The 12,666-nt window shown below is 41.4% G+C and overlaps 1 protein-coding gene across 1 annotated transcript; it reads left to right on the top strand.

The window, feature by feature from the left end:
• The first annotated feature begins 2,499 nt into the window (after positions 1-2,499).
• nr2e1 (nuclear receptor subfamily 2, group E, member 1) lies at positions 2,500-12,359 on the top strand. Its single transcript, XM_033648217.2, has 9 exons — positions 2,500-3,086; positions 5,674-5,819; positions 6,559-6,646; positions 7,010-7,245; positions 7,706-7,852; positions 8,131-8,227; positions 8,345-8,494; positions 10,529-10,634; positions 10,942-12,359. The coding sequence occupies exons 1-9, from the start codon at positions 3,026-3,028 to the stop codon at positions 11,102-11,104; spliced, it is 1,194 nt and encodes a 397-aa protein (XP_033504108.1). The 5' UTR covers positions 2,500-3,025; the 3' UTR covers positions 11,105-12,359.
• The last annotated feature ends 307 nt before the right edge of the window (positions 12,360-12,666 follow it).

Raw genomic sequence — 12,666 nt, 5'->3', positions numbered from 1 at the left:
AAACAAGAATCAACAGGTGTGTGCGCTCTTATTGTTCTGCGGTGACTTCTGTTGGACTCTCACTCCTCTCTCCTTGTTTAAGTCTGTCCCATAGTATGTCAAGTATCCGTATACCGATGCTGAGCTCCCCCCTAAAAAACAGATACACAATCCACTGGCCCCTTTGTTCGCGTCATTTCATTGACTGTTGGAGGAGAAGAGAGTCACTAATACAAAAAAAAGTGAAAGAAGGCAACCCCGGCAACCATGATGTTGGTTATATTTGTGTAAAGGCTATCAGTGAATGAGGAGGATTAGGACGAGTTAAGGAGATTATGTCACACATTCAGCATTCACCCCACCCCGGCAGCCACCCACACACATGCGCACACACCCGCACACACTTGGAAATAACTGAAAATGTTATTGATCTGCGAGAATGGGGACAAGTGTTTTGATTTTAGACATCTTAGTTCTGCTTTTTTAGTAGGCTGTAAAATAATTAAGTATCATAACTAATGTGTAACCCTCTATAAATAAGAGAAGTCTAATAAAGGTGTAGCTTTTATAGTGTGGCGAATTTATAGGCAGAAACACAATATATGGCTGTACACTTCCTACTGAGGACCCGGGGCTCTTTGTGTGTCCCTGCAGGAAAAAAAATCAAAGGAATATTATAGTGATTTCTCCTCAGGCTTGTTAGTCTCCAGCCTCGTCTGTTCAGCTAAAGGGCAGGTTGAAAGACAACAATGGCTGATTGCAATTAACTACGCCTCTCCGCCTCGCCCCTGTCCGCTTAAATCGACACTTTGTGAGTCCATATGGCCTTTAGTGTACCGTGGGAATGAACACAATTAAAAACAGAATATGGATTTCTGGAGTTACCCGGCGAAAGCGCAGCAAGCTGTCAAGGTCAGAGTGTCAGTGAGCGGGGCCCTGCGGCCCTGCGGCCCGGCCCCGACCCTCCGGACAGCCCGGCACCACAGGATGGGGAGGTGCAGCAGAGTTTATTCACTAGGTAAAGACAGTTATGGAATTAATGAAGTAATTGATTTGACGTCACTAGGGAAAGAGAGAATGAAAATTATCTTGTCTCTTTTTATCATTAATAATTATTGTTAAAGTGAATTTTCTGCGCAAGATTTTGTGTAATTTTGTTATCTAGTGGCAAAAGTTTGAAGAGTTTGAGGAAAAACAACTGCAGCTTTTAAGTGGATGCAGGAGGAGGAGTCAAAATAATAATGAAGAGTGTGATAGGAGTTTAAAAAAACTGTAATAAACACATTAAAATTCTTTTAAAAAGAAGCCTGAGATTTAAATATGTACATCACTGCAGGGTGGAGGTGATGTTTGTATGAATCTGTGCACAAAAAGTGAACAAAAAGAGCTAAATAAAAAGTTATAGTAGTTACTTAGATGTTTTATTTGTTTATTTTTATATTTTATTTATTGCTTTTTATAAGCTATAATGTTTAAAATGCAAAAGGGGTGAGAGTGCAGTTTTTTCAATTTTTGTATTTTGTTTGCATGTATATGTTGATGTTTTTTTAACTACACTGATTAAAATTTTAAATGTAATTTTAAATGTTTTTCAAGCAAAAACAAAAGGGGGAGGGATATGTGTTTTTATTTATCATTATGCCACATTACAGGAGCCTTGTTTTTGCTTCAAAGTGCTGAAGTGCAGATTGACCACATTCATCAGTCGATGCCAAATCCTTTGAATGGACACTAATAATAATAACAATATAATAATAATGACACTAATATCTTAGTTTAAATACGTGCAACAGGTTGTAAAATACTGACATTAGTGAACCTCAAAATTACTTTAAAATAAGCCATTAAAAAAGACGACTTAGTGACATGCAACAAGCATAGGAAATTATATTAAAAATTATTATTCTACAATATTAAATAAATATGAATCTCTCTTCAGCTTTTCTAATCTGTGATAATGTGTGACAAACATCCAACACATCATTAATGCAGCCAAAAAAAAAAAAAAAATCAGTATCATGTCTACCTCAGACGATCAGAGTGGACATGACACTGCACTCCTTCATGTCTGAGCCCCTCTGCCCACAGTGACCTCTCAGGTCTGACACCACAGCACTCCTTATACTGTTTATTCATGGCTGCGATTTTTCGCCTCAAATTCAGCTCCATTTGTTTTATTTTTGAATATGTGATGTGATATTTTGAATTGTGTTTTTAAATAAGGCTTATTGTGTGGATATTTAAGTCTTTTTGGTTGGTTATTGTGAGAGCTGCAGCCTTAATGATGAAATCTATATCTAAAACAAATCATAATGTTGCAGAAAACATGCATGCAACACGTGTTTTTTGTTTGCAATGCCTCTTGATCCATGAGCAAGGCACTTCACATCACTTGTGCACACATTCACACGATCAGTCACTCTCTCACACACACACATACACACACTCTCCCTCACACGCCAGTGACGTCAGGCTGGAGTTTGGAGTAGAAAGCCAAGTGGATGAAGGAAGTGGAGATCTCCACCCTCCAGCCTCCTCCTGACACTTCTCATAAATATTACCAAGGCTTATTTCAGGAACTCGCAGCACAAAGTCACATCGTGTCCTGGTTTTAACAAGCTTTCACCTGTCAGAGCATCTCAAGACATTTTTGATTTGACTGTTTTCACACACCGGGGTTGGCACCGTCGGATGCGCTCCAGATCCAGGCTGCGTTTTCCCTAACTCCAACTTTTCTACGCCGGAGCTGGAGGGCTGCTGTCGCCGTTCACCGGTCGCTGCAGTCCGGTTCTCTCTCCGTAACACGGATCCTGCACATCGGAGGCGAAGACTGTCCGGTACAATGTACAATCCCGTGTCTTAATTTGGGGCTTGTAGATCGGATATCTGCTTTGTCAAGTTGGGCAACTCGGGGCGCTGACTTGCCGATCTCACCGCCGCTGGTGAACACTTAAAGGAAAGTGCTGCGAGTTTGTGTTTGTCAGCAAGAAGAAGAAGAGAAAGAGGACATTTTTCATTCTCAACTTTATTTAAAAGTCGAGTGTCCATGATGAGCAAACCCGCCGGCTCAACAAGTGGCTGTCTGGATATTCTCAACGTCAAATCAAGTAAGTGTTTCTGTCCATCTGGAGATACAGAGCAGCCCGGTGTTAGAATAACTCCTCTGTGATGGGCCTTTCTCAGGCATGGTGTGTTAAACATGAACATAAAGCTGCTGTTATATTTCTCATGTCCATCAGAGCTTCACTAATAAAAAAATCAGTTCAGTTCTCATGGTGTTACAGAAATGGGATCCGTGGGGAAGAGCTGCTTCTTTTGCCGAGCGCACACATTACGCTGCGTAAACTTGTCTCTGTCATGACTGATAATTAAACCACCTCAGTCTGACTCTTCTCTCTATCTTTTAATATAATGTTTGTTAAGTTAACCTCGTTTTTAAGGGGTAAAGACATAAATAATCAGTATCCGTGCTCTCAGTACTCCTCTCGCGTCCCACCTGATGCCACTTGTTGCCTGTAGTTTCATTTAACTTCTATAAAGGGGTAATAAACAGCAAGATATTTAATCTCTAATAATGTGATTTTAAAGTTTGTGTGAGAGATTCCTCTCTTACTGAATTGCTGGTGTGCTACAGATTTATAAACAGCGCTTATCTGCCTTTACGCGTCTGCGTGCGCGCGTTTCTGCACTACTGTCAAAATATTTCAGCCATATAATTCACCATAAATGTGTTCAGCGGCTTTTAATTTAATTGTTGACTATTTTTCTCGTTGTGTTGAAATTTTCTTGTGTAAATTTTCAGATTATTATTTTTTCTTCACCTTTGCAGCTCTCCTTGTGTTAGGCCTCACAATGAATCCAAATTAAATCACTCCTGTGTTATAATATCGGCCTAAATAAGGTTATTGTTGTATTCAAAAATGTAGGACACTTTTATTAATTTTATATTTTCTTATGTGTTGCTTCTATGAGTCACCATTTGAAAATTATTCACGTCAAACTGTTGCTTCGGTTGTTTAATCCTCAGGTGCTCACATGCACTCACACTGCTGTTAATAACCTGTTTTAAATTAGAATAAAACAACATCACAACTGTGTCACACCCGAGTTCAAACCCACATTATGGGTGGTCGGTGGAAACATTTCCTGCACTCAGTATAAAGTTTAATTTCCAGTTCTTTTTAGTAGGTTTTCGCCTTGATGGTGATTACGTTAATAGAAAATGCCATATATCTTCAAGCAATTACTGCACACAATGGAGACGAATTGGACCCCCACAGCGGGAAGTTAAATACATTTCCCCGCTTCACAACAAAATTGTGCGTCGTTTTATTTAATCGACTCTCAGCAATCTACAATGTTGGATTTATTTGAGCTTATCCTGGTGGAATTTTGCGCACTTTCGTTTGTCTCCAATTTTAGTACGCGTAAAAGTTTTATTTTGGCAGTGCGCAGATGACTTGTTTGTCTTTGGTTTATTAAATATCTATTAATTGACTCCAGTGAGTGCGGTCAATATTTTTATTGTTAATTTTAAATCATGTAGATTCACCCTGGCCTAAGTGATTATACAGCAGGTTGGTTTTTTTTTTAAACTATTCCCGTGATGAGAGGATGACTCTCAACAGGCCACCTCCTCTGCTCAAACTCTCTCCAGACATAAACGCCACATTAAAAGTTGCCTCTCTCCATCTTATGGCAATTACACGGCTGTGGCCAGCAGTTAAATAGCCCACATGGCCTTCTGATTCTTAATAATCTGCCAATTGAAGCCCTATAACTCTCCTCCTGAAGTCATTGTTTTTGCTGCTCAGTAGTTATTCCCATGCTACCCTTTTTGACGGGTCACTGGCGAATCAATGAGCAGGTGGCAAAACGTCAGTGTAATTACATAGACGGCTTTTCCCTCCAGAATAGAAAAAAAGCCTCCCTCATATGCATACAAATATACTTCTTTTTAATAGATTTGAATACAAAATCTTCACACAAAAAAATCACATTTTTTCATCTACACCGGGGTCGATTTACATACACTTCATTTGAGTTGGTGAAACGAGTTGGTGCGCATTATTCTCATGGTGCAGTGTCACTCCCTAATCCTGGGGCCTATAGACCTGCGGGATAAAGCAGCTGTCGAGTCCCATTATGAAGGGGAGTTGGCAGCTTGTCGAGATCCAGGCAGTCAGACGAGGTTCAATGGGGGAAAATCATTAAGTTAACACTTTCCCCTAATGTCTCCATTGTGCGCCCCCGGGCCATTGTCTTAGAGAGCTCAGATATGACGCTTCCCACCGGACTTTATTCTTGAAATGTGCACCGTGAATTCCCATGCCCGGATGAGGTGCGGGGCGCTGTCCAGTGTGTGTGTGTGTGTGTTTTGTGGGGTTGTCGGACAAACACAAGTAATTTGTAGGACCATTAGTCCATAGCTCCACAGTTCAAAACGACTTCATTTTTGGCATTACCTGTGTGTCCACAGTGCCACTTCAAGTCAAGCAGCTAACCTGACACCTCTAAATTAAGACAAACACCTCACATGCAACAATTTTCTCAAGTTTTGTGTCAAGTTTGGAAATTGTTCTTGGAATTTATCCAGATGTTGCGCATATACGATGGGCAACAGTCACACTGTGCCATTACATTTTATAAATTTAAAAGTGAGCCGAGTGATAACTGATTCTGGGCCTTTCTCAGGTCGGATTCTGGACATCCCGTGCAAAGTCTGCGGCGACCGCAGCTCTGGGAAACACTATGGTGTGTACGCCTGTGACGGCTGCTCGGGATTCTTCAAGAGGAGCATCCGCAGAAACAGGACATACGTCTGTAAATCTGGCTCTCAGGTGAGGCCTACTCCTTTTATCCTTATTTAAATCCTACTGGCTCCTTGTTCCTTTTTTCACAGGCCTGTGGCAAAAGAACCCCAGTTAAGAAATTGCTGACCTTGTCTTTTTTGCGTCATTTTGAGGAGAATCAAACGATACACGCAATCACAGGAAATTGTATTTGCGTCTAATTATCTATCATGTTCACGCCAAAATATCTTATCAGTAATCTAGTGTTGCACACGTGCCAAAAGAATTTTGTCCCCTCAGTGTTATTAGAGAGAAAGGATTTAAAAGACACGACGTCCCTGGTCCTCATCCAAAAACCGTTGCCAGATTTACGCACGGAATGCGCATTTTACGCGCAGATTCCATTTGCTTTCCCCAGGTTGTGGCGCTGTGTTAAGTCTCCCTTGATGAGCCTAATTGTGTCATGCCTGCACCATTAAGTATTGGGCTAAACACCGCGCTGCTATAATATACCAGGTGTAATCCAATCTAATGTGATGACTCGAAGGCGAGGATTTAGGCAGCAGAGGGCGGGATAGAGTACTTATCCTCCGGGATGAGGCCGCGCTGGAGCCGCAGGGGAGCAGGTCGATGACTACACGATAATAGCACGATCTTTCACCTGCAGTGTGGCCTCCCAGGAGGATAATAGTGAGGAGACTTCGATCGTGCAAGATGAGAGAAATCTAACTGAAGGCTGTAACTGTCTTTCTCTTTTTTCTCCCCCCGTGTGTTTCTGTGTGTGCAGGGTGGCTGTCCCGTAGACAAGACTCACAGAAACCAGTGCCGAGCGTGCCGTTTGAAAAAGTGTCTGGAAGTGAACATGAATAAAGACGGTAAATGGGTTTAATTGAATTATCACTTCGGCCATAGACACGCCATGCAGTGGCGTTTGGGGTGGAGGTGTGTAACTCGGATGGGAAAGTGTTTAAGGCTGCTAATGAAGGCTTAAAGAAGAATTGATAATTACTTTCTCTTTACTTTTTTTAAAGAGGGATGGTGTTTACACTCTTTGGGAGCATCACAATTCATTATAGGCAATTATTTTTTCTTTTACGCAAACAAATTTGCACTTTGACTCCTTGATTTTAGGGACAGTTTTAGTTTAATTCCAACTGTAGCCACTAATAAATAAATTGGATAAATAAGCCTTTCATCCCTGCGGAGAGATCATTCTTTCACTCTGTCCCGTTTCACAGCCGTCCAACACGAGAGGGGGCCCCGGACGTCCACCATCCGCAAACAGGTCGCCCTATATTTCCGGGGCCACAAAGAGGTGAACGGGTCATCGACCCATTTCCCGGGATCCTCGCTGCCCGGCCCTCCCTTCTTCACCACGGTCACGCAACTGGAGCCTCACAACCTGGAGATGAGCGCAGTGTCCACCACACCGGAGAGGCAGGCCATCGTGGGTCTGGCACAGCCCACCCCGAAGGTAAAGTTTGGGGAAACTATTCTTATCCTCTAGGATTTATTAGGTGTAAGTTTTACTTGGCTTAATATTCCACCTCCAAATCAATCTGTGATTTCTTTAGTTCCCACCTGACATTTACAGCTTTTTATGTCATTTTTTAAATCATGAAAATATTTTAACACTTTAATAGTTTATGATATTCCGTGGATATTTGTATTACAGCCTTCCCAAATGTTATTATAGGATTACAGTTTTTCTCCGTAAGGGTTAGAAGTTGAAATTCTTGCCCCGATTTAGCAGCCTGTAAGAGCCACAAATCCGCCTATTAGATTTCTCACTGTAAATCCTCCACAAGCAACACTAATAATTATAAACCAGGTGCTGGGGCTTGGAATTTGACCTTTGTTGTTCACCATTCTCTGAACTGTGTTTCATTAGAATATAAACTGATAATGACAGTCTCTCTCTCACGTTCTCCCAGTATCCCCATGAAGTCAGCGGCACCCCCATGTACCTCTACGAGGTGGCGACGGAGTCTGTGTGCGAGTCGGCGGCGCGCCTCCTTTTCATGAGCATCAAGTGGGCGAAGAGTGTTCCCGCATTCTCCACCCTCCCTTTATCTGACCAGGTACGCTTTACAGTATATCCAGAAGGGCCTTTTGAACGTGAGCAACAGTCACGACAAACTGCCAGCTGTCCTTTATATTTCATTTTTAATGGTTCTACGCCTTACTAAAACGAACCACCCTGTGCGCATATGGAAAACAATGTACATTATGTTTTACGCACGAGTTAATATTGCACTGCTACTCAAAAAGTTTCAAAAAAGGCTTAAAATGCAATAAATCATTGCTTCATTTTGGTGTAGAGTGCACAGTTTAACACTGAAACTCTTCCTCTTTGCAGCTGATTCTGTTGGAGGACGCGTGGAGGGAATTATTTGTTCTGGGCATCGCGCAGTGGGCCATTCCTGTGGACTCCACGACTCTTCTTGCTGTTTCTGGTATGTTTAACGAGGCACGGGAGAGCTTATGTGAGCACAGGCCAGCAACAGGCCTCATGGGCTGCACATGTAAATAAATACCTGCATATATGACGTTTTCTCCATGTGTACTTGTAGGAATGAACACTGAAAACACAGAGTCTCAGCGGATGAATAAGATCATGTCTGAGATTCAAGCACTTCAAGAGGTAGTGACCAGATTCAGGCAGATGCGTCTGGACGCCACAGAGTTCGCCTGTTTGAAATGTATCGTGACATTTAAAGCCGGTGAGTACTGCTGTTGTCTCATCGGGTGTTTTACTGTGTCCTCTATTACAGTCTATTACTGGAAACCTTTATTTCTGGTTAAGTGCTCTGAAGCATCTCTGCTGCCTAAAAACAATCATGGAGAAGGACGCGGGGGATTAAAGCAAACGTTATTTTAGTACCTCAATTAATAGTATATCAATATTCATGTAATAATACGCCACCCTTTTTAGGTGTTAAAACCAGGGGCGTAAATAAGGGTGGGGTGGAGGTGGGGATGTGGGAACCCTTCACTTTTACAATCCAAAAACGAACAGTTTTATTTGAAAAGAAAAGGTTTGGAAGATGAAATTGTGTTTGTGTTTTATAAGATGATAGAAATTACACAGAGAATGGATGAAGAGCATGGAAATGGGAATAACCCTAACTAAAAATTATTTCATAAATCTGTATAAAATCATTAAAAGTGGTAACAGCTATTACAGAGCTTGGAGTGTAGTTTAAGCATCGTGAGATACACTGTAAAATCTTGAGCACCATAACGTTTAATAGAGCTAACTACATTTTTGATATATCTCCAAAAGTATGAGTGATTAAAGCAGTTTAGTTTCGCATACTTTGTTACATATTAACATCAGATAAATACATTTTACTCCTCACTTTACACCAGCTTTGTTGTTTTTTGCCAAGTTTCTGTATCAGTGTGATGGCCTGAACTGTGCTAACATACCATCATATACCTGGAACAGTAGCTTTCTTTCTTTATAAAAGGTGTTTGTGTAAAATTTCTGCCCATGACAACTCTGTATATAAAAGCCTATAGTTTTATAATAAATACACATTTTGATAAGCATATTGCTTTGAGGTGTAGGGGCACAATTAGTCCAAATTTGAACTAGATCGAAGCTATAGGTGAAAAATAATGAGACTCAGTAGGTACCCTCATCTCCAAAAGGGTTTTATTCTGCACTATTTTACTTATGAGGTGAGTCAGTGTATTGATCAGTTTCATCATTTTTGTCATATAAAATATTTTTGTAATGACCATCTACTTCACGAAGGCAAATGCAAAGGTTTCATTTTAACATTGGAGGGACCACATGTGAACTGTGGGAGTTTGGGGGCCCTTCACCAGAAAATTTTGAACAACACTCAATTTAGTGAATTTCTTTGGAGATTTTTTTTCTGCATCAATTTGTTGTAAATGTCTTTAATTTTGTCAAAGTAAAAATACTGTGCTACTTCCATGTTTCTATTGGGAAGGGGAACAAATGTTCTAAATATTGAGGGGGATGTGTCCCCTGGGTCCCCCCAAAACATACACTTATGCATGAAGAGAACATATTAAAATTATGAACAAACATGGTGTTTTGTCCTGCCTATGGTAGGGGTATCTTAAAAAGTAAAGCCCTTTTGGGGATTTGTGCCCATCTATTTCATGAAGGCAAAGACCTAGGTTTCATTTTAACATTGTGGGGGCCACATATGAAATGTGGGGGTTGGGGGCCTTCAGCTAGAACATTTTGAACAACAAACACTGAATTTACTGCAGTTTTTTTTATAGATATTTTGTATGTAAATGTCTAATTCTGTCAAAGTACTGTGCTACTTTCATGCTTTTATTGGGAAGGGGAACAAATGTTCTAAATATTGAGGGGGACACGTCCCCTGGGTCCCCCATGAAATCTACACCTATGAAAGGAACATAAGATTGGGGGGGCACATGTGAAACGTGAGGGGTTGGGGGGCCCTCTGCTAGAACATTTTGAACGACAAACATTTAATTTTGTGCATTTTTTTTGCAAAGTCCTCTGCTAATTTCACGTTTTTATTGGGAGGGGGAACAAATGCACATGTTCTAAATATTGAGGGGGGCGTGTCGCCTCGGTGGGGGGACATGTAGGCTACACCTATGCATGAAGGGAATTTATGAAAAACAACATGGTGTTCTGTTTTACCTCGGGTAGGCCCTTTAAGGATTTGTGCCTGTACTGACTGTACCCCCCACCTTTGAAATCAATAACCCATTTGGTTAAAACTGCCTCTGTTTTACAGTTCCGACGCATGGCAACACTGAGTTAAGAAGTTTCCGCAACGCCAGCGCCATCGCTGCACTACAGGACGAGGCACAGCTCACTCTCAACAGTTACATACACACCAGGTAACAGTCAGCTCTATCAGTCTATCTGTCCATCCATCTATCTATTCATCTGTAAGCTCATGCATGTGTCACAGCCATGTTGATCCGTCTCGTCCAGGTAACTATTAGCAGGCAGATTCATTATAAAGTTAATGAGGCAATAAGCCACTGCTGTAATTGTGCACAGGTGTCTCAGCTGAACCTCGTTGTTAATTAGCAGCTATTTGTACCACAGGTGTGCGTTAATTGGACACGCTGCTGTCAGACATTGTGCACAGAGAGCCAGGGAGAGCCAGAGGATGTGTTTGACCCCAGTGATGTGTTTCAGGTACCCGACTCAGCCGTGTCGCTTCGGGAAGCTGCTCCTGCTCCTGCCTGCGCTGCGCTCCGTGGGCCCGTCCACCATAGAGGAGGTGTTCTTCAAGAAAACCATCGGCAACGTGCCCATCACCAGGCTCCTTTCCGACATGTACAAGTCCAGCGATATATGAATCCCCCCCCCCCAATCTGGAAGAGACTTGAGCTGAAAGGCCCAGAGACCCACCCAGCAGTCGACAGAATGTCAAATCATAGCAGGTGTAACCGTGGGTTGAATTTTCGCTGAGCACAAAAATCTCTTAGGCTGTCTTAAAATAGCCTGTTTAGGCCTCTTGGCTCCTTTGAAACAAAGACTGCAACACAGCCGGAACTCACCAAGTAGCCTGTTAACAGTCGCTCTAGTTAAGGATTAGCCTGTAACTTTCATTCTAGATTTACCTGTGATACTGAAAACCCTGCAGTCTCTGGTGTGGGCACAGGAAACCCACAGTGTTTAAATACCGCCTACAGACTCCGGAGAGCACGTGCCAAGTATGTCTGACAAAGAAATGTTATATATTCACAAGTTTTTTGAGTGTCTGTGAGACCAATGAGCTTGACGACCAATTCAGTCTTTTACTGCTGTGATCAATCCCAATGGAGGAAACCAAAAGAAAAAACATGACGCATGCGTAATGGGGGATGTGAATCGCTGTCCCTCGATCCGGTGCTGAAACCAAACGCACGGGGCAAAGAGAGAAGAAGAGGTGCCAACTCAATGAAGGAAAAGACTTTTAAAGGACATGCTTGCGTTGCCTCCTGACTGTACATTCATCTGAAGATGGTGTTTGTATTTAAGTGGTTACTGTCCTGTTTGTGTTGGTGTGTCCTGTTTGAGGCTGTTCTAGGTCGACTTTTGTGAAGTTAGGCACTAACACTGGATAAAATGATATTCAGCACTTGGAAAAATGTTTTTGTGGCCTGTGATGTTTTTATTCTATTGTACATATTTGGAGTTATGACTATTTAGAGTGGTGACCGAGAGAATAAAAGACACTGAATTAAACTGCCTTCGAAAAACTACCAGATGCTCTTCCAAGATCTCAATAAGTTAAAAAAAAAAGTTTTATAATAAGGGCACAAAACACATGCATAAGTGCATAAACCTTAAATTGACAGCTTGGGCCATTGTTTGCTTAAATCACTTAAGTCAACAGGCCCATATGTGGGACAGGCGTCTATAAGGGACAGGCCTTTAATTCCTTTTACATAAAGCTGTTTCTCAGCAAAAATAGGAAACATGATCAAATTGTTTATTTAAACCAGTATGAATATTACTTGTATAAAAATTAGGCTTCAGATAATGTATCAGTTATGAATCATTCATTTGATCAAGCTCCAACAGACAACGCATCAGGATTACAGCACCCAGCATACCGACACAACACAACTTTATCCTGTTAAAACAATACTCACAACTTGGATTAATTTTGAGGAAAACACCCCCTTGGTTATTTTAATCTGAGGACCCTTACAGACTAAATGAATATGAATAACTTATAGGGTAACAGAGGAATGGACATATAATTTGAGGTGGCCAGCAACCTACTTTTATACATCAGAAGAACTTCATAAAAAATTAACGGCTTGGCAATCAGACCAGGCCTCTAATTGAGACAGGCTTTTATTTGTCAAAATGTGTAGCTACACCAGGCTAGTAAAAGTGACTGGGTGTTTTATTGGGACTAGGCTTTTA

Source organism: Epinephelus lanceolatus, chromosome 13, assembly GCF_041903045.1.
Source record: "Epinephelus lanceolatus isolate andai-2023 chromosome 13, ASM4190304v1, whole genome shotgun sequence".
NCBI lineage: Eukaryota > Metazoa > Chordata > Actinopteri > Perciformes > Serranidae > Epinephelus > Epinephelus lanceolatus.
This window is presented reverse-complemented; position numbering and strand designations above follow the sequence as displayed.